This window comes from Poecile atricapillus, chromosome 5 (genome assembly GCF_030490865.1).
Source record: "Poecile atricapillus isolate bPoeAtr1 chromosome 5, bPoeAtr1.hap1, whole genome shotgun sequence".
Taxonomy (NCBI): domain Eukaryota; kingdom Metazoa; phylum Chordata; class Aves; order Passeriformes; family Paridae; genus Poecile; species Poecile atricapillus.
The window spans coordinates 4034316-4057049 of NC_081253.1; the positions used below are offsets into that span (position 1 = coordinate 4034316).

A 22734-nucleotide genomic window follows, 5' to 3' on the forward strand; every position below is an offset into this window, starting at 1 on the left:
CATTCTGGGAGAGTACAGCAGAGCCTGAAATGAAGTTAGTCAGAGTTTCAGCTGCAGAAGGGATGGAGGACTGGGTTCACAGAACTGCTCTGAGGAAGGTTGTGTGCATGTGTGGCGTCAAGCATTAGCGAACAGTCTGTTACATGTTTTGGGGTTATGTTTCTGACAAAGCACAGTCTGGTTACATTTTCTTCATAAAACATTTATAGCTGCCTTCAGTGGTAATTATACATACAGAGATTTATGATTAAAAGTACTAGCACTTCCTCTTTTGACATCTTAATTGTTTTTTAAAATTTTAGCAAAGACCTGTCAAATTCTTTGCATAATACGGAATGGTCTCCAATGTAAATTATGTTAAAAAAGAAATAAAAATGTGTCTTATTTGGTGGACAAAGACACTTGTAAACAATTTCAGAAGCAAAACAGGCAAAGAACTGCACTGTGTTTAGATGGCAACACATGAAGAACTGAAATGAAATTAATGTGTGGCTGTTCAGCAGTTTCTCCTCTGTGTTATAACCACTTTATAATCAACTCCCAGGATTATTTCACAGTTACTCTTTCAATCTCGAATATGAACACAGAATATTTGGTATTCCTGGGAGGAAATTTTGAACAGGCTGAAAACAGTTTTACAATTCTCACCTAGTCTGTTATTCCATTTCTTGGTTCAGATTCTATATATTAAGCAAAATATTTAACCTAATTTTTTATACCTTTCACTGTATGGATTCAGTCACATTTTGTACCCCACAGTTAAGCTTTAAATCACCTCTTCTTTAAACACAGGCACTCAGGACTTTATCTTAGATGAAGGACAGGAAAACAACATTAATACCTCCTGGGCATGAGAATAGACTATGGTAAAACAACAGCACACAGCTGCTTTGGAGGGCTTTTTTACCCTTCTAGAAATTCATGAGCATTTACAAGTACATGATCCCATGAGTCATCCAAATACTCTCAATTCTGAGTATTCCTGGACCACAAATTCTGTGACTCTCTCTAATCAATTGTTTTTTGCTGGATCTGTTTCTGTACATAAATGTGGGAATGGCAGCAGTTAAACTGCCATATTTACACTTGTGGAGGTCACAGGGATACTTGAGGAAAACTCAACTAGGATTTGTTTGTGCATTATTTCAAAAAACAAGTAGTGGCAAATTACTTTTTGAGGCTAGATTATATGCAACTAAAATTAAAATATAATTTTCTTATTCTAAGTGTAGATTATATATATATATATATTTAAACTAGTTTAAGGGAAAGGTCTCCAGAACATTTTCTTTTTTAAAATAAAAGAACTACTCCCAATGGGATAAGGGAACCAAAAACCCTTTTGTTTGATTTATTTGTGATAGGGTCCTCCAAAACTTCATCTTTTATGACTTGAAAAAAAGAGATGTACACAACACTCCTAACCTCCTGTTATGACAGTTTATGTTTCCTATCCAGCTTATTTGACTCAAATGTCTGGGAAATAGACACAATTACCACCTTATGGAATGCTACTTAACTTTAAATGCTCCCCTCTGAATAGAAATCCACTTTATCTTCTCAGAGATATTCCAGTTTCTCAGGAATTATTTCCTCTATAGGCTCCTGAAATGCTCTTGTTTCATCATTTAAAAATTTAGACTAACAATTGTTCAGAAATATCTTTTATTAGAACAAAGGCAATTCCCATGCAGTGGATTCTGTTCACAAGGGCTCGTACAAAGGAGCTGCATACTATGCCCATATACAGCTTTAATCATTCACTCTTTCAGCTGTTATCAATTTAAAACCAATGAAACTCCCACACTGAGTCCATTTGAGCAGTCAATTTTAATATCTTGGGGCATCTGTAGTTATTCTGAATTGGCTGCAAAAGCAGAACTAACAAGTTAAGCTCTAACCATAAGTCTACATCAGGCTGGTAAACCATACATCAAACACCGACAGTTAGTCAATACTGTAGTATGAAAAACCAACAAGCATTTTTAAGAAGAGCAATATATTCATAATATGTTTGGTGGTATGGTTTACATTACATATCCCTCCTATCTGCAAGTTAAAAATTCCTCTGGAGATGATGGGGTGTGTGACAGCTTTGCACAGGGGTATAAAAGCAGACACCAGAAGAGAAAGGAATGGACGTTCACAAGTTGTATAATATAAAATGATGATTATGGCTGCAATGAATTACTCGTTCTGGGGAGCTTCAAGTTTTCCCTGAGCTTGACAGGGCTACTTTTTTCTTTTTTTTTTTTTTTTTTTTTTTTTAATAGTTCTCACAGGCTGCAGCAAAGCCACTAATCCTGGGCTGCAGAAATCTCGACTATGGGAGACAATTCTTCTGGAAAAGAAACAATTAAAACAAAATCACTGAAGCCACATCCTCACTGAGAATGTCATTGTTTAACTGTTTTTTGGGTGTACATGGATGAGATGTGGCCACACTTGGAAGGAACTCATACTTCAGTGTTTATTATTAAAGAAGCAGGGAAGGGCATGGCCAATACTCCCATGTCTCAGGAAGAAGCTTAAATTCTGGCATGAGAGGAGATAGTATAAAGGTACAATGTCCAAGTTTTTAGAAGCGTGAATTATATCTATGCAATCCTGTGCCTTTCAGGAACAGAATTAACTGTGCAACATCTGGATTTGAGCGGCTGGACTAACAGACTTTTGTATCAACATTCAAGTTGTTTGTTTCCTTTGTATCTGTTTGAATGGTGGGAAGGAAAAGAGGGAAGGAGAATGAAAAGAGAAAATCAGAGACAAATGTACAAGGAGAGAAGCAGGAAAGTAGGCACCAGAACTGTGAACTTTTACAGAGGGAAGTGAGGCATTTGGAGCCATATTCTTAAAGGTGACTTCTTCTATCTGCTCTGTCTGTAGGCAGACACATTAAGTCAGACATTAAAGTGATGCTGATTCCAGGCTGGGGCTCCAAATAATGCCACAACACTTTTACAATAAGTGGGGCAGGTCCTTAGCTGACTGAAGTCGGTGAGGTTGTCAATGGAGCTCCCCTGATTTATGCAAGCTGGGAATCTTGCCAGTCCTTTTAAAGTGGAGATTTACTATATATCGTTGATCTGTGGTGGTCATCAATTAAAAAAAAAAAAATTACATTTGTGAACAGTTACTATTAAGTGGCATATGAGCTGCCAGATTTGTTTCATATTCTCAGAAAAAAGGGAAAACAGTACCACAGACACAGGTTTCTCTTAAGAAATTCTGATGGTTTGCTGGAGACAAGAGCTTGTTTGAATTCAAAGAGAGGGTGCCTGCCTCAAAACACTTCTCCCAAAAATGAGACATTTAAAAATTCTGTGAACCATTTCTTAACATCATGTCAAAGGAACAAATCACTTTGTTCGGTGTGTGGCCATCCACAAGGTTTAGGAAAAGTGTTTCTGAATATCCATATCAAGGAAAAAAATATCCTTGTGACCCATTGTCCCCACAAGTCAAAGGAAACATTTCCTAGCTTTCCCTAATCTCTGATGTGCACCAGAACACTTACAAAATTCCTTCATAAACTACAAGGGTTACAGAAAACACCAAAGGTGGGCCTTAATCTGCTCTTTTGGACTTCTCATGAATGTTCTGCTCATTATGTTGAACTACTCTGAGGTCCAGTGAAACACATGATACAATAAAGACATTTTCCCTTGCCTAGAAATGAAATGGTTGGTGATCTCTGTGCTGCGATCTGCACAACCACCAACATATGCTGAGCCCTGTTCTATAGGCTATCAAGCCAAATCACAGCTAGTTCCTTTCACTAGCAATTGAGTGGCTTTTATTTTCGTCTTGAAACAGTTGTAACCATTCCAAATTTTATGCTGTTTTGGTTTTTGCCTTAGCTTATGAAATAGACTCAATGGAGTTCCTTCGTTTTGGGAAAGAAGGATCCACCCATTAAAAAAAAAGAAACCTAAATAAATTTCTTGCCAGCTGCATAGCTTCACTTTCCTCATTTCCCACAGTGTCATTTATGTGAGGTTGTTGTTCATGTTTTTTCACTGTTTGCTGAGAGTGTGTTTTGTGATAGCGTATTACCAACACAACCATCATAGCTTTAAAATCACAGTTTCACAGAAGTTTCTTTTCCTTTGTTGGTCTTGAAAATCGCAGAAGTCAGGATGTTAGGAGGCCAACATCAAGTTGAAGGTTGGCAATTCATTCTGGGTAATACTAAATCATGACAAAGCTCAAACATAAAGATCAAAGTTCAATTATAGACTATAAAGTCGTTTTAAAAGAGAAGATTTATATATTATTTTTCTAGCATATTAGTGCAGATTCTGTAAATTCTGAGAATATTTCAATCCCAAGGAACCAAGGGCCCCTGCCCTAGAGTATAAATTTGAAGAGTTATTCTCAAAATAACACTGTTCAGATGGCAGACATGGGACATACCTCGTATTTACTATTTCTAGGTTGTGTGCACGTGTATGTCTAAGAACACAAGTGTGCTTAGAGACACAAACACATTCCACAATGTCCCTGTGTTGCACATCATCTCAGAAATGCTCCAAAAAGCTTTGAGATCGTGGTTACTTTATGTAAGCATGAGTGAGATGGAACAAGGACAGATGATCTTCATTAGAGCTCTCGCTGGAGCACGAAGAGCCCCAGTCACCAGCCCACTGCGATGAATGGAGGCAACGTGCTGCTCCCATTCTGGCTTCTTTCATGCACAGGACTAGGAAGCAAATGGGACAATGATGACAAAAATAACTTTTTGTCATGCAAAGTGTCGGTGCATCTTCATTTTCAGATCAACATGTCGCTAACGTTTTACCATCAGTCTTCTACATTCCCTGGTCTGAGTGTTATCCTCCTTACTATTTTCATTTAACTCCCCACTATACTTTCCACACAGAGAGCTGCTACTCTCTACACAAGCAAAGTCTGAGTAAGAGTTAAATGACAATCACATAATTTCTAGATTTCCTGATAACAGTGTTGGCAGAACAAAGTACCCCAGGAGATCAAACTGCTATTTAATTTTGAAGCCTGTATTCCCAAATTTGGTTAATGTGGAGAAATGTGTCGAGTCTCCTGGCCAAGTGTGCACGCATCAGCGACTCACAGAGCACAGGACTGTGTTTAAGTGAACTTACCACCTTAAAATGTATTTACTCATGACTATAATTTACGTGTTAAATTTATTGGAGTTTTGGTTCCAGTGTGACATACAATGTAAAAAATCAATATAGATTTGAGAGCTTTATAGTGCCCCTGGCAAATATGAATAGCTTTTGATGAAAAGTGAAGGTTTTCACAGCACCTACAGTGCCACTGCATTGGAGTAATTAACACCACACGCTTCACAGATATTTATATCAATTCTTCACCAGCACACAGAACAGCTCTTTGTCAGGAATTTGGTACCAAGATGTCCTGCAAGGCGTTATACACACTTTTATTACGAGCCCCTATTTTAAGGGATTTACAATTCTGACAGAAGTATTTCCCTATGGAATAAAAGGTCGTAGGCATGTTCTCAGAGCTGGAGGAATTTTTTCTTGTAAAAATTGGTTAACATTTTTTTCCCCTTAAGAAACGAGCAAATAAATAGTTCTGAGGGGTTTCTGCAACCATTTAAGTCACCTTTAGAAAAATAAATAGATGCATCTTATTATACAAAAATTTGGCAAGCTTTTCATTGGTAATCTGGATGGTTGCATTTTGCGATTTAAAAATATTCTAATGCGAGACTAAAAATTAACATTTAAAAGTGGTCTCTGCATAAGCACCACAACTGCATTTTCATAACATTTTAACAGATTAAGGGGATAAACTGTGGCGAAGACAATGAAGGAACCTTATCAAATGAGCATTTCACATAGACTTACTGTAGATTGGAATTAAGCCATGCTAACGAATCCTGCCTCATTTGCATGGCCAAAACCTAATCCTAATGAAACTTCATGGTAGATAACTAACATGTTTTCTTCATGGCAACATTAGTTTGGTAATAAAACTGTGCTGGGTGCAGATTCTGAGTTACTGCGCCACAAATCAGCGCCACCTCTGTTATCCATGGAAAAGTATCCCAGGTAGAACCAAGTCATGTTTATGAATCAAGAGCTTAACGCAACTCTAGCCAAACCCAAATTCATCTGGCTTTCCTAGAGAGATATATTAGAGGGTGGATTTGAGTTATGCTAATGAATCTGGATTTGTTAGCAGGGATCACATCTGATCCCTATGTGACGCTGCGGGAGGTTCATCAGCCATACTTTATTAAACTAAAAACAACCCCAACCCTTAAATCCAGAAATTAAAAGACTATAAATTACTCCTCTATTACTGTAATAACTGAAACAAACTAACATGACACATTCAAATCCCACCCTCAACTCACAAAGTATTTCAGAAAGCCAAAACTCTCCCAAGTATAGAAATCAATTGCCACAAATATGTAAGGATAGATCCTGAAAGTTTGGTGTTGGAGTGTGCACACCTCACACACACATATTGATGCACAAATGGCATTTTTTCAAAGTTGCTGTGTCAGATGGAAGAAGAACCCCATAACTGAGGCACATCATGCGTGTTTCATATAATGAAGATTTCCTGGCGGTAAACAAGACTGCACTGAGCATCTCTGCATGTATCTAAAACATAAGAACTTAATTCATCAAATCTTCTTCTCTCCAGACATGGGCCCAGCTGGTGTTGAACTCTTGTAGCTGCTTTAGCTTATGCTGGCTGGGGTCAATCTCTTGGCTCAGGACAGACAAGTTTAATACACACTAGCAACACCCCTTGCTATTTTTGACACACCACTGGAAAACTCGCACTCCAGATATTGACAGGGGCAGCTGGCAAAATGCCTCTTTCTAGTCAATTTGCATGTGCAGTTGTGGGTTTCACACATAATAATTTGGGAGTGCGTAAATTTTTCAAGCATTATTCCAGACAATATTTAAAAACACAGCTTTACTTGGATGTTAGTGGTCAGAATGCTACTGCCTTCAAGTTAACTACCAGCTTCTCAGTGAAACACTTCTTGGATAAACTAACAAACACTTTTTATCAAAGAAACAATTTTTTAAGAATATGTGAAAGTGATGGCTGACCAGCTCAGCAACAAATTGGAATAGGAAAAAGCACCCACACATTCAAAGCATTTCTTATTCGCTGACATGTACTTCAAATTGTTAAAAATGGATTTTGTCGGTGAGTTAGGAAAATAATGGGAGAAGACAGCAGAAAGTCTTTCAACAAATTAGTCAGCACAGCATCTGAGGGTCCTATTTTATGTTCCAAAACATAAAACTATATTGATATTCCTCTCTTAAAAATAAATGGAGTTGTGAAGCATCTTGATTTGCATTGCTCATGGTGTTAAATGGAGGGGCTTCTACCATTTGCACACCAAAGCAGAAAAACTGGAGGAGCAGTCAGATACCACAGAGGTAGATGAACGATACATTGATTCTTTTTTCTTTATAGTGCAGCAGTGTGGTATGAGACACAGCAACAAAACCATATTCAAGAAGTGCTTGTCCAATGTACTGAGTCAAATATTCAGTTGTGATTTTTTAATTTTTACACCAAAAAGAAGAAGACTGAACACACCTTTAATAAGTCCCTTTTCTTGCAATGTTTTCAAGGAGGGTCTTCTGGAGATGAACTTCTTTAATCTGCTTTTAACTCGGTTTCTGTCATTTGTGTCAGAGGCACTGTAGTTCAGCCTGAAAACTGAAGGAAATCAAAAGAGAAATTTTTAGTGAAATGATATTTCTAGATTAACAGTAGGTTTCTGAAATATCCTGAGAAAAGGGCGGCCACAACCACGCTGGTAAGACCCCAGTCATGCGGTAGGTCAGCAGCGTGGCTGGTTGGACACTGCACACCATCTGATGAATACTTTTGTGAATAAACACGATGAGTTCACTCTGCCGGTTACGCGCGGAGCTCTGTTATTTATTGCCCATAAGTATTTGGATGGCGACCAGTTTGCTCATGGAGTGCTCACGAATCCCACAAGTTTCACACGGGTGATTTTTCAGCTCCAGCTCCGGGCTCTGAGTGTGCTACGCACTATTAGCTGTGCACTCCTTGCAATGAGAAAGGATGGATGGTCACACCACCACTGAAGGGCTGGATTCCCTTGCCAAGATGGATTAAGCGTTATATATATATTTAATGCAGTTATAGAAAACATGGCTGCGTGCCACGAAATGTGTGCAAGATGCATTAATTTATGGAAAGAAAAGTATTCCCGTCCTAATGATTATATTTTATTATATTTATGCATTTACCAAACTGAGAAACAATTTGAGCGCAATATATTCCTGCTCTGTGTCAAGGAGACATAGAATCCAGCTGCAGAAAATCCCCTGGAGGAGGTTTCAAAGGCATAAATTTAACTTTTTCTCTGCTGAGGTGCTTACAGGGCACCGCGATGGCTATCAAAATAAGCAGTGCTAGTAAGGAGGAGAAGTTCAGCATGCTCCAGAAGCAGCAGAGGTGCCATGGGGAGACCTTTCCTAGAGCTTTTCCTGAACAAGAAAGTTTTTTAAGATTTTCAGCAAGTCACCTGAGAGCTGCCACCCTTGAATAACCCTCGTTCAGTGTCCTGAGCTCTGTCACTGTGCCCATTCTGAGGAGTTTAATGGGACAGCCAGAGTGGTGCAGCCTCTCTTGGCAAAGGCCTCCAGCTCAGAGAGGGATGGCTTCTTTCTATGGAAAGAACAGCCTTCCATCTTCTCTTGGAAATCAATTAACCAGTTAATCAATCAATCAATCCACCAAAATACAATATTCTCCACAAGATGAATTGGCAGGAGGAGCCTGGTCTGTCGTCCCTCTGACAGAATTTCTAAAGAGATAATTTAGCTGCAGTTATAGACATGTTCCCTTCTCTCCCTATCCAGACTTAACCTCTTTTATAATGCAGCAATCTTCAGACAGAGGAGCCAAGCAAAAAAAAGAGCAAAATTAAAAGTATGGTCATTATTATCAGTCTTTTTTTTTTTTTTTTTTTAAATCAAGGCGTTTTGCATTAGTTTTAAACAGAACCAGAACATTTAAAGGTGCACAATTATAAAACAATAGCAAGCTAAAATAACTGGTTAAGCAACAGCAACAGCCCTGGAATATTGTGGTTTACATTACAAATCTGATTTTAACAGCCAAACTTATAAAATGGTTTACGCTTTGCTGTTGTCAAGGGAGAAAAACTTGCCAAATTGTTCATTTTAAGTAAATAGAACATAGCCAATTAAGGAAAGCAATATTTAAACACATGCCTACAATGATCAGAGCATAGTTTGCTTCTGATTTCACTACTGATTTTAACAGAAGAGTGTTCCATTTTCCCACAGCACTAAAATGACCCCACACATACTTCCACAAACTAGTAATCACACAGGACAAATAAAAGGACACTTTACTGGAAAATACATGGCTTGCTACAATAATCCATCACTTATGAAAACTAAAATTCACATTTTTTAATGGTAGCATTCCTGGAGTGATGTATCATAGAACATAAAGATTAGCATTCAATTGATGGTTGGTGCTTTTTTAATATTATAGCAGAGGACTTTTTGTTCAAAATTGAGCAATCCTTGGCAGGGACAAGCTAAAATTCCAAGTCACTTGGCTGTGCTATAAAAAGAACAACAAATGGATGTTTCTAATTCTGCATCTTAGTGGTACTTTGAAACAGTGAAGTGAATTGTATTTAGTTTGGGGTCCCTTTTGTTGCTCCGTGCCACTCTGTCCATGGCAATCCACAGCTAGGTTGGCTTTACCCTGAAGCTTCCCCAAGTGATGCAAATGATGCAGGAGTGAAAATATACTTTAAGTCAATCACTTGCCTGCCACTTTCCCCATTCTGGAAGCTCTGAAATGTTTTCTGCCCACTTTGAGTCTACACCAGACTAGCTGAGGTGTTCCAAGTGAAGCACAGGTGGCCACCCTGTGAAGGGCAGGACAGCAGGGTGAACATCCCTCTCCTTAGAAACACAACCCAGCCGGAAGTTTTATACCTGAAACAGCAATTATGGTGTTAAAACTACATCTAGAGGTTGGAATAATTATTGTCATGGATATCTTTGTATGTACCACATTTTGCTGTATAGCACACAGTTTAAAGCAACAGTTGATGAATTTCTCATTTTATTCTATTAAATACAAGTGAGTCACCAGAAAAAAACTCCAAGCCTCACAGAAATTTAAGGGTTTAGATAGCATGTTCCAAAACCAAGCTTAGGCAGAAATACTCATGTTGGGATCTCACTTAGAAATATTCCTTCTCTTGCCAAACTATTCTTCCTGTGATATCCCCACATTAAAATGGCTTTGCTATTATATTTGGAAATGCAAAGAAAACCAAATGTTAAAAAAAAAGAAAAAAAATAGGCATAAAATTCAAAAAGCACAATAAATATTTTTTTTTAACACCTTCCATTTTAAATTTCAGGTTCTGGATTTGGCCAGAAGTATCCTACATGAAAGGGAGCTGGCAAATATCAAACATAAAAAAAGAAGACAGTTCCAAACAGAAGCAAAAATAAGACTTTTAAGAACTGACATAAAATAATAACACATTTTTTCTGCTACTGTAAGTGTATGCAAGGACACTTCATCAGCAAAAATGTAACCTGAATATTGTCTGATTTTCATGTTTAGCTGGTAATAAGTTGAACCCTTAGGTCTAGAAAAGCATTTCTGATTACTTTTGGTGATTTATTAGATCTCCAGTATTCCACAGGTTGGAAAAGTATGAAAGGACAACTGAGATAATGGCAAGATCTTTTCCTCAGTTCTCAAGATATATGAAGTCAAACCATCTAATCGCAATAGGAGAGTGCCATTTAGATTGGGTACAAAAATAAAATAAAGACATTTTTAGGACGAAAAGAAAGAACATATCTTTGGCCCTTATCATTAGATAGGCTGTAGTAACACTGGCTGAATTAGAGGGGATAAGTACAGGTTAAATGGTCAGGAAAAAAAAAAAAGTAAGGACTGATCAAAAACTGCTCTGTCCTTTTCTGGCTTTTCTAAATTGTCTGAATCCTTATTCAAATCTAGCCTTAAGAGTAGCATATAAATAACAGAAGCATGGAAGGCAAGAATGAATGCAATACCCCCTGTGACACAGTTCTACAGAAATCAAAGAAAGTTTTGGGATGTAGAGATGAATAATTACTTTTTAACTTTCAATTCTCTGGATTGTATCCATGATGAAATGAGAATAAATTTACTACAGTTTAATCAGGATTAAGTAGTGGCCAACAAGTTGCAGTGTGAAGCTACAAAAGCCTTCCTCCAAGATTTTGGCATGGCTACCTCTCACAGAGGTAGGCAACTCTTCAGGGCCAGGATAAAAATGTTTATGAGATGACTTCCTGTGAATTTAATCCTGCTCCTAGACAATATATTTATAGCAGAATGTTTTTCCTGGATGTGATGTTCTGAGCAAAGCCTGGATGATTCAGTCTAAAATGTTTTAATACGTCCTAAACTCCTTATTTTATTGGCAAGATTTTGTAACTCCCTATAACATGATCTCAAATTCCTTTCAATGACTTTTATTTCACTCTTAATTTACTCTGCATTTGTACATAATCTCAGGGGTTTACCTATGATTAATTCCTGCCAGGTACAGAGTATCTGAACACTTCCAATGTGTTGAAAGCATTGGTTTTTGAAGAACTATCCATTAATGACTTTCTGAACTGTGACAATGGATATTGACAGTGCTTGTCAGACTAAAGCACTATTGATTGTCTCACATCATGTGTATTGCAAAACCAATTTCTTTCAAGTACCTCTTCCTAACTGAAATACATTATTATGATGCCTATCTGATTATTATAACACCCAAAATTACTGTATGCAATTCATTTGGATGGAAAGAGCAGAATGAAGAGCAACAGTGGGAATGGATAAGGCATTAAGAGATCCAAATATTCTTTACATTCCTACCTTCTCTTCCATTAGCCTTGATCTCCAGGAGAAAAAACAATTAGTCTGGACCATGCATCTTTTTTTTGTACTCTTCAAAGACATTAAAATTTCGTGAAGTTCTTAGAAAGAGATGATTTGTAGTATAACACCCATAAACGGAGTTTCAGTAATTATTTCTCAAGGAATACTAAAAATGACAGACTTGACCATTCAAAATAAAGATTAAACTGACCAAAATCCTATCTGCAACTTTCTTAGAATACGTGTGGACAGATGCATGTGCTTAACTCTCATCTCTGATATCTTAAAGCAATAATTTTCTGAAGTCCTTTACAGACTCATAACCAGAGTCCTCAGCAACACCTTACAGGACTGAAACAAAGCTGAGATGGCAAAAGAGGGAGGCAGGAATAGGTCTCTATGACTTTGGAGAAAGAAAGTGCCAGTCTAACAGCAGGGCTTCCACATATGTGCGAAAATATTAATTGGAAGGAATTAATTAGTTAATTAATTTCAAGTAATGGGAATTCTTAATTGCTGAGTGTCTTATATTTCTGAAGGAGCATATCTTAATGTGCAGAGGTGTATGATTATGCTTACATTCTAAAAGACACTGTAATTTAATATACATTATCTCACGACTTCAAGTTTCATTGGATACCACCGGCATCCAGAATTCAAAATTTGATCACATTTTTTTGGCCTGAAGCAGATGTGGAACTACTGCTAGTCCTTTAAGGAAGGAGCAGCATACTTCCTTGTATGTAAAAATAGACAGGTTTTCAACCAGTAGCAGAGTTTTGAAAGTGATAAAACCAAGTCCTTCTTCCTTTCTTTGCCATGCTCTGAGATGGAGCCAATAAAATCTGCTCACTAAGGATAAAGAATTCACCTCACCTTTTTTATTGAGTTAAAGACTTTTGCCAGTCATCCTATTTTATCCCTTAGTGAAATCCCTGGGCATGTCTCTGAATTATACACACTAGAATTAATTTTTTTTTTTTTTTTTTTTTTGCATTGCCTCTGATCATTATTCTCGTAAGTTTCAAAATGACAGATTTTATAACTGCAGAGCATTGACTCAAAATGTGCAGCATCAGAATGGGCATCACCTTCCAGGAGAGGCTCAGAAGATTTTGTTTGATTTGGCACCAAAGGGACCTGAAGTCATTCAGGTTTATGGTGCAATAACAGATATTTGCCACAGCAAGCATATCTACATTTACAGATGTTTATGAATTAAGCTCAGAAATAAACAATAAGAAAAAGGAAACAGTGATTATATAGCACAAATAATTTTTCTGTAATATGACAGCCTAACAACTTAAGTGCTCAGTAGTGTCATTACACTTTGTGAAATTTGCGTGCATTAGCAGTAAAGATTCAATAAAATGACTGTATAATTCATATTTTGCATCATGCTCTTATGCATATAAATTTTTTTTAAAAAAATTGTCCCACTCTAATAATAAATGGAAATAAATTAATAGCATGTTAAACATCACATTTACATTGTAAAATAAAAATGTCACTCCCCACACAGCTTTTCTTAGTGGTATTTTTACCATAAATGTTTAGAAATGTAAGCAATATTTCTAAGTATATATTTGATTTATAAACACAGATCATACCAGACACCTTTTTTTTTTAATAAAATAAATAATGTTTTTTAGAAAATGAAAATGTAATAGGCCAAAACTATCTGGACTTCAGTTGTGCATTTGATATGATGCCAAATAGGAAATGATTAGTTTAACTAGAGAAGATGCAGAGAACTAAAACAATAACTGTGAAGTGACTAAATAAGGTATTAAAATTAGCTTTGTTGAAAGAAGAACTACTTCTAGAAGTAGCTAGAAGCTACCAGCAGAAGTCCTGAAATATTCTTGGAACTGGTCTTTGTTTTTTCATTGAAGACTTCAGCAGGAAAAGTAGAAGCATTGAAAAAATTACTTGTTGACTCAAGGCTGGAAGCATCATCAGCTGAGACAAGAATTTGGGATATCAGGCAAAAACTTGGTGACTTTGAGATTGGAAACTGAAGTAACCAGATTAGAACCGGTACTATCCACAGCATGATTAGAGAAGGATTGGAATTATGGGATCATAGGGTCATTAAGGCTGGAAATGACCTCTAAGACCATCAAGTCCAACTCTTCCTTAGCACTTCCAAGCCCACCACTAACCCATGTCCTGAAGTTCCAAATCTACACATCTTTTGAACATTTCCAGGGATTGTGACTCAACCACTGCCCTGGGCAGCCTGTTCCAGTACCTGACCAACAAATCCAAAACATCTAATTTTAATTAATAAAAGATAATCCTCTCTCATGAGTGTATAACCTTGGGCACTCATATGTGAGGTGGAAATTCCTGGCAGAGGAGGTGCAGGCAGCAGCAGCGAGCAGCTCCAGGAGAAAGAGGCTGCTGAGATTTTGGAAGGAGACAGGGAGCTTGGCATGTTTGGCCAGCTAAAAAATGGCTGGGAAGAGCTGTGATTGTTCTCTATGAATTTGCTGGTGGGGGTGGGAAAAGGAACAGGAGAGGAGAAGAGGACAGCAGGGAGGGAGAAGAGCTGTTTTAACTGGAGAACAATGTTGGCATGAGAATAGATGAGTATAAACTGGCCATAATATGAAGTTCTAAACCATCCTTTTAAAAAAGTCGTGGTGGCAAATAAAACTAAAAGAATTTAAGATGCAGCTTAATAAATTTATGTATGAGGACACAGAACATGGTACCTTGTGACAGGAGAGACTGGACTAGATCACCCAGGACTTGCCAAGCCTTTCTTTCCACAATTTTTTCTGGTATTGTCACAATATTAGAAACACTGTTATACAAACTTAATTCAAATATAAAAACCACAATGCCAGAAATCAATGAATTCATTTTATTCATACAGTACGACCAGTTTATGTTCATCTAATGTAAAACATGTGGGACTTGGATGAGATCTGCTACAGCACACAGACTATTTAGAGTCTAGGAAGAGAGAGCACAGTGTACTTGGGAAGGGGAAACTGGTCTGCCCAAGCTCATGTCAGGGATTAGGACTCTTGACACAGCCTCTTTGCAAAAATATTCCCAGGAGAATATTCAATGGATGGTCCAACACATGGGAATTGAAGAGTGGTCCTTGCCCTCACCTAACTGGTGAATCAGTGTTTGCAGCCACACCCTCTTATCCCTCTCATAAAACACGACAGTTACTGAGCAAAAGAACTGCAATATTGACTTAATGACTTCTGAAGATAACATGTATTGTATAAAAATATTATTTGAGAATACTTCACAAAACTAAAAAGAAATCCTGTGCAATTGGAGGTTGAGGAAGACAGGACAAGATACTGTAAACTATTTCCAGATTGAGTTGAACAAGTAATTTACAATAATGCATTCAGGGACTTTAAAAATATGGAGTTCTGTTTGCTTTCTTCTGTTGTGAAATATATGCAAATAACTTTCAAGTCTTTAAACTTGTCTCCTGTGTTAATCTGAATATAAACCCTTTTCAACCTTTTGCAAATATTATGAATAGTCATCACCTAATTGCTCAGGTAAAAGGACAAGAAAATGATATGGCTCCTTTTTCTACCAGGAGCACTGGACAGATTTACAACAAAAGAAAACCCTTTTGGGGGGGACGTGGTGCTAGTAGCTGTGTAGAAATTTTACCTTAAAAACCTATATATCATTCTGCCTTATGCTTTTAGAAGCAAATTAATTATCTGTAGAGTGCAAGGGAGCCTTGCATTTATACAGGCTTTGTTAAGAATTATAGAAATGTTTCATATATTGAACATTTTGACATGTTCTTGGATACCATCTTGAGCCTTATTCAGACCCAGTCTTTTGGGACCATTCCACAAAGAATATCTTACCAACGAATTTCCTTTTTCTTGAAACTTTTATCAATTATGTTTCATTCTTCTAAATTTTAAAAGTAAATGATTTAACATTTAATTATATTCCCATTGCACTCAGTCTCTGATTGTACTCATAACCCCATATTTTTTGACCCACAATGAACTTCTAGTGTTTCTTATACAATAAAGGACAAAATTAATTCACAGTGCCTAAGTTATGAAACAAACATGCTAAAACTGTTTATTTCCAATGAGAAACAGTAGTGACATTCAGCTCTATATTTGTTGTTTCAAACCACAAGTTCCAGAACATTTTTCTCTTTTAAGTTTAGTACTTTCCTGTGAATGTAGATGTGGTAGTCCATGAAGGAGAAAGGCACACACATTATCTTTAAAGTAATCAAAAAATATCTAACCAGAGATCTGAAATCCATTTGCTGTACTCTGTCAACTATACCTTATCAAATTATCCCTACCTTAATTATGTCATTAGAGTAAGAATAACAACAAAAGATCACCCATTAGCTCATTTTTAAAAGGAGCACGACTTCAGATTTCAGAATTCTTGTTACCTCATACCTCAAGTAGAAATTCTGGTAAGAATCTCCAGTATCTATGTTCACATAAATATAAACCTTGGACAGTCACTCTCATGCCACCAACTAAATTTTATTTTTGTATAGAAATTTTTTCCATTTGCTAAAACACAACTGATATTCAGACTTTTGAGCAGTTACTGCTCTTTGCTCAGGTAGTGTCCGTGTGAGGACACTGGAAAAGCCTCCCTAAAGGGGATTTAGGATCTTCATAAAATAAACAAACCCACAAAGTGGACCAAAAGCAGCTTTTTTTGTGAGGCTACCTTATGGAGGCTGTGAGTGGAGAAAGTGCCTCATGAGATGTACTGTGGTTAATCCTCCTGTTGGACTGAGACAGGGGAATCACAGAAGGAAAAGGCAAGTCCAGAAAGGAGCTGCTGGTTTATTTAGCCAAGTATTTTGTGGCTGGGACCCCAAGTCTGCCTGGCCCTTGTGTAGCGGCTCAGAGTGAGACACCTCCAGAGATACTGCAGGGCATGTGGAGACATTTAGTGCTTTATCTGGTCTCCAGAACAGCTGCACTGGAACAAGCTGCTTGAGCAGGCAAATAGTTACTAATTATCAGGATATTTTCCTGAAATAAAATCAGGGCAGTCATCACAGCAACTCTGAGACGCTTCAATCAGCTACGTGTGGGGTTTCCACGGGTGCACTGACTCTCTGTTTGACCAGCCATGGTCAAAATCCAGACAAAATGTTAAAAAGAGCCAATAGAAGACTGTTTTAGCTTTCAAATTAATGTTCCAGCTGACAAACTGCACAGGGGCTTAACCTACTTTAGAACATATTTAATAGCATAATTTAGTCTGGAAAAAGAAAAGCAAAATAACTAATGATGGACAAATTTAGGGGTCGAATCTAGTTCAGATAAACATTCAAAAGTTCAGATGTTTAACCAAACCTTATCTTGTCCATGAAAAGCTTCAAACTGAAGGGCTCTATCAAATATAAGCAAAGTACAGGAGATTGTGGAAACTTTTCCCTACAGAAGGAAAACTATTATCAGAAAGCTGCACCTTATTGCAGCACTCACGTGTAAAGCAGTTAAGCATCAAAGTGAAAGCAAAACATTTCAGAAAACTGCTTCACAGTCACAGTAATATTTGGATGAAATCCAATACAGAGAAAAGAAAATAATATTAAGGGGAAAGATAATACAAATGCAATTAGACTATCAACCAATAAAACTTGATAGCTGAAACCTTCCAAGCTTAGAGAGAATAAGGAAATTGGAGATCAGAGGACTCTGCCTTTTGAAGTCTTGCTGTCCAGATCCTGGGGACCATTATCCAGCTGAGTATTTTAAAGACATTATGAATATTCTGTCACAAAATTAGAGAGCTTTATTACTGTGAATGACCTGTAACTTGAGCAGGGACAGCTACAAATGAATTCCAAGTAAACAATTGTTTGGAAAAGGTGAATTCTGCTAACTTAGTTTTCTGGGTTGCAACTCACCAGTTAAAAAACTTGTTTTCAAACAGCATTCTCCTTGTGGGTAATGGTATAACAGAAAGTATAATTCTAATGGATCCTCTCCATTCTCACATTCTCCAAACACAAACAACTAAAAAAATAGCCTTATCAGAAAAGATGAGACCGCTGCTCTGCCTTGCCTGGCACTGTTCTTCACTCAGCTGGCAATGTCTGCTACAGTGCCCCAAAAGAAACCAAATTCACACAAATGATGCAGCAGAATATGGTGTTTCAGGATTTAACTTTTTTTCCCTTTCCCCATGTCACCTTGTTTCAACCATACTCTTTTCTTGAGCTCCTCCCTCACCCTTTTTTCTGCCTCCATCCCTCCAGCTACCTTTGAAAATAACAGAAAAAAATTGCTTTTCTCATAGCTGAACCCCAAATTCAAACCACCAGATGCCAAAACAAAAGATATTTTAAGCCAGACATCTAATGTCAGTTCAGAAATGACTGGGTATTTTGCATTAAGAGCAAAGTTAAAACAATAAATCAAGTATTACAGTGCTTGTAATTGTGCCTTAATATCAGTTCTACCCTTGATCCATCGTATTGAGTGATCTTCAGATAACACTCTATAATAATCCAGGTGTTTTAATTATTTATTCATTAATTTTTAGTGCTATCTTTTGATTTTCACTCAAACACATCAAATGAAATACTTTCAAAAGAGGAAAGGATGGTAGGAGAATTATAACACCCTAAAATAATCATCTTTAATTTTAAACAGGAAGGAAAGAGGTTATTACATGTGTTTTCACACAAATATATATATATATATACACATATGCAAAGATTATCTTTGCAGGAACTTCTGAACTTCTAGGAAACCATGGAAATGAGATGAAGAGTTTGGTTTAAGTGAATGTGTCTATGGCTCAGAGAGAAAAGTCAAACAGTGATCTTGAGGTCATCACTTGCACTGCTAATTTTTAGTCACCTTTCTGGTTCTTCCAGTATCACTTCTCAAGGGAAAATCTCTGCTGCTCAGGAGCCAGCTGACTCCTGAGAAAAACAGAAAAAAAAGGATTTTCTGAATAGGTCACAGCCAGTCTGTCCTAGAAAGAGTGAGCATGAAGTGATGTGGATCAAACCATGAGCTCCTGAACCTGGAATGAAGCATTCCTTTATAGATACCCACCAAGATAAAGGCTGTCTTTCCCAGATTTGTAGGTTTGTGCCCCAAAGTCTGCTAAATGGCAAATGATGCAACGTGCATCTGGCTGCCCTCCTGCTCTGCCTGCCCACATCTGGCCACCTTCCCTTGGGCCCTGAGTCCTTGGACTGAAGAATGACCTTCTTTGGCAAAAGTGACTATAAAATGTCACTATGTGATTGCAAAATACATTAACTGCAAACCTTTCTCTAGTAGGGCTTCATACCTGTATGCTTTTAAAATTATTTCTGTGTTCTGTACAAAGTGACTTCATGAATTTCAGGATAATTCCATGATAATCCTTTTTCATCTCCAAAGGGCTTTTTTTTCCGATGTCTTTGCACTGGGATATTTTTAAATGTTTTAATTTAATTTATTTTAAATGTGCCATTTGCAAAGGGTTGTTCAGTTTCATAAGAATGATACTTCTTTGTTTAAATTGAACACCTTAAAAATTAATTACAAAAACTGTTATCACATGTAAGAACATATTTTATATGCTATGAAAAGGCTTAAGGCTCTTTAGTTTGCTCTTTAGTTTTCATAATGAATGCATTGGATGCAAGAGATTAAAGGATAGCAGAATCTATGTGTCCTGGTTGTTTACATTTAATGTCTAAAAAGGTGGCAATGAAAGAGATAAATACAATCCCTACACCGTTTCAGGTGAGCCATTTCCACACAGGAGACTGAATTCTGCTTTCCAAGGCTGTGGGAAGACCTAACCTTGAATATCTGTGCAAGAAACACTCACTGAAAGGGAAAGAGATTCAGAAAAGAGTTGTTTGAGATGATCATAAAAAAAGAAAAGCAGCACCCGATCGTAGGAAAGACTACAAAATCTTGGCTGTCCTAGTTATCAGCCCAAGCATGGGCTGGTACACCTGAAGCAGAGCTGCTGAAAATGAAGAGCAGGCTAAATGCTGCCACAAGAACACAATTGTACCACAAGTCCATTTAGGCTGAAAATTAGAGTGCTTTCAGCTTGAAAACTGAAGTTTTGGAACATTTTTCCAGCCTGAGCTGAGGGGCAAAAGCATTACTACCGAATTTCATTAATTATGAAAGGAATCAAATGAGGTAGTTGTTTTCAAGAGCTGGGGAATTGATTCAATGCTGCAAAAAGTCTGTCTGAGGCAGATAATGCTGTGTTACACTTTTCAATAACAGTAACGCAAGTGAATTCCTCTTGGGTGAATCCTGGGCGCACTTAAGACAATGGCCAATGGAATTAATTAAATGGAGCCAAATATCCTCGCTGGTGAGGGGAGCTGCTCATATGTCATAGCTCTCTCTTCAGCATCAATATTTAAAGCCAGCTAGTTGGAACCTTTTACTTAATTGAGAAACAATACAGCATTTAACCCTTCAGTGATGTTCCACCCTTTGGCTTTCAGAGGCAGGATCTGTTTGCCCGGCTCATCAGCAGGCAGCTGGTGGAGCAAAGAGGAGATCCTATAAAACACATTCCTTTTTAATTCCATTAATATACCCTGTCCAGAAGCTGGTGTTTAAATATTTGGGATTGGCTGTCACAATTTAAATTAAATAGATCCTTCTAGCTAGAAGGTCCAAATATATAAGTGATTTCACCACAGGGAAAAAGGTGAGTCCAGAAAGTAGGTATGCCTGTCTAGAGCCTGACGTACAGTCTCTCTAACTGAGCTTAATTTAGACTTTTATAACCTAAAAACCTCCTTATTTCTGACACATTCCTCCTAAAATATCATGAGGATTGCATCTAGATTGGTTTGAAATAATAGTGAAAACTCAGGATACAGTATAGTGTAAGGACACTTTTTCTGTCTGCAACCTTCCAATAGGGGTACTTATGTCAATATATCATGAAATGTTCAAAATTATGCTTTCAGGAGTGATAGACTGGACTGGCTCTTCCTGAATAACAAAGTTCAGTGAGTCCTGCTTGTTTGCTCTAGTTCTGACCTCTCTCTAAAGACTGCAGTCTAAAATATTCCCTGTTGCGGTGAGAACGCCTCCACCCATTTAGGCGTTATCTGTTGTCAGCCTCTATTCCTTCCCTGTGGAGGCAAAGGATGGAGATGCAAAAACTGGAGATCTACTGACACATGGTGATGGAAGGTCAAGCAGAGGTTGCTGCCTGCACAGTGGGCTGCTTTCAACCACAAAAATTGTGGTTTTTTAATCATCTACATCAAACCTTAGTTTTGCTGCTTAATGTAAAGGAAGGTCTACTTGTATGGAAGTAAGAGACTGCACCAAAGCAGGGAAAGACATGTTGGGTAGTTAGGCTTGGAAGTGGCAGAGTCAGAGGAGATTCCTCATTGCAGGAGTCTACCTCACTTTTAGTGCATGGAAAAAAGCCCAGATGCTTGGCTCCAATAATGCCTAAAATCTCATTATTTGTTTGTTTATTAATGCTTTTTCTGAAGGAAGTGTGTACCTGAAAAAAACCCCTGCAATTTTTCCAAAATGTAGTTGTTTTAAGTATCAGTATCTTTGTGTCAGTATCTGTGGTTCAGTAAGACAGGACTTAAAGCAATCATGATATCCAGTCTCCACTTGCCTCCATATCAAATCCATCTAGAGTACACATGTAGGAGTTTATTTTGTTAAGAAAAATACGTAGTGTCTCTCTCTTCTTTGGAACAAAGGAATATGGATTTGTAACCTTTTCCTTTTCTTTCTTTAAACTTAAGTCCTTCAATAGTGTTTTGAACAAACCTAAAGAGATTTTAAGACAGACATTTTGTATTATGACATTCCCCTGGGTCGTATGTATGATCGTCTTTACTAAAGCTCCTTTCAGTCCCAGTTGAATAAATATGCATTTTATTTCACTAATCTTGAAACAACAGGAATAAAGTTTACCCAGGTCTTTTATACCTCAGAGAACAAAACAAATACTACAAATCTTTAGAGAGAAAGGATATACAAAAGGGCTTGAGGTGAATGTTTCAAAGCAAATACTCTTTAAACGATGTGCAAATTATTTCAGCACTTGAACATGATTTATGAAAGGGGATTAGTCCACTGAAACAAGAACCGAGTTTAAACTGTTGGGTTTCAAAGTCAAGGATGAGAAGTGTTAGCTGGAAAAGGCAGAAGAAACTGGATAATAATCTATAGTGAGGATTTCTGATTGATTTTCTTTAACTAACTCAATCCTACATTAGCTATCACTGTCATTCATACTTAACTGTGGTGGGCAGCATAAAATACCTTCTTTTATGATATAATTCCCCATAAAAATGAAGTATGCAATGGTGATAATTAAGTAATAATGAGGTAATTAATAACTCAGTGACTAGCTCTCTATTTACTAGTATGCCCCATAAATGAGCATGAGGACTGTGAAACAATTAAAGATTATCCAAGCTCAAACAGATAACTTTTCCAGGGAGTTGTGTGTCAGTGAGCAGACCAATGAGTCACAGGTCACATCTATAATAATACATTATATTATATTGCAATATTCTCACATACGCTTCACGTAATGGGTTAGAGCTACTCTTAAGTACTATAAAAATGATCACTTTTATGTAATTGTAAAGATTAATAAGTGAGCTAACTTCTCATGGTTCTATAATGACCCTGCTGTTCTAGTAGGTAAAGGAAAATTTAATGATCCTGCTCAGATATGATTAATATCTAACTTTTTCCTGGCTAAAAATCTGGACTTGGTTCAATAAAAATGAATTAAGTGAACATGCATGGG

General features: G+C 37.3%; 1 protein-coding gene across 1 annotated transcript in view; it reads right to left on the minus strand.

Annotated features, from left to right (window-relative positions):
- Positions 1-22734, minus strand: part of ARHGAP15 (Rho GTPase activating protein 15) — a 322985-nt gene that overhangs the window by 128093 nt on the left and 172158 nt on the right. The window contains exon 10 of the mRNA XM_058839510.1: positions 7591-7713. Within this exon, the coding sequence (XP_058695493.1) occupies positions 7591-7713 (123 nt within the window). The remainder of the gene's footprint in view (positions 1-7590; positions 7714-22734) is intronic.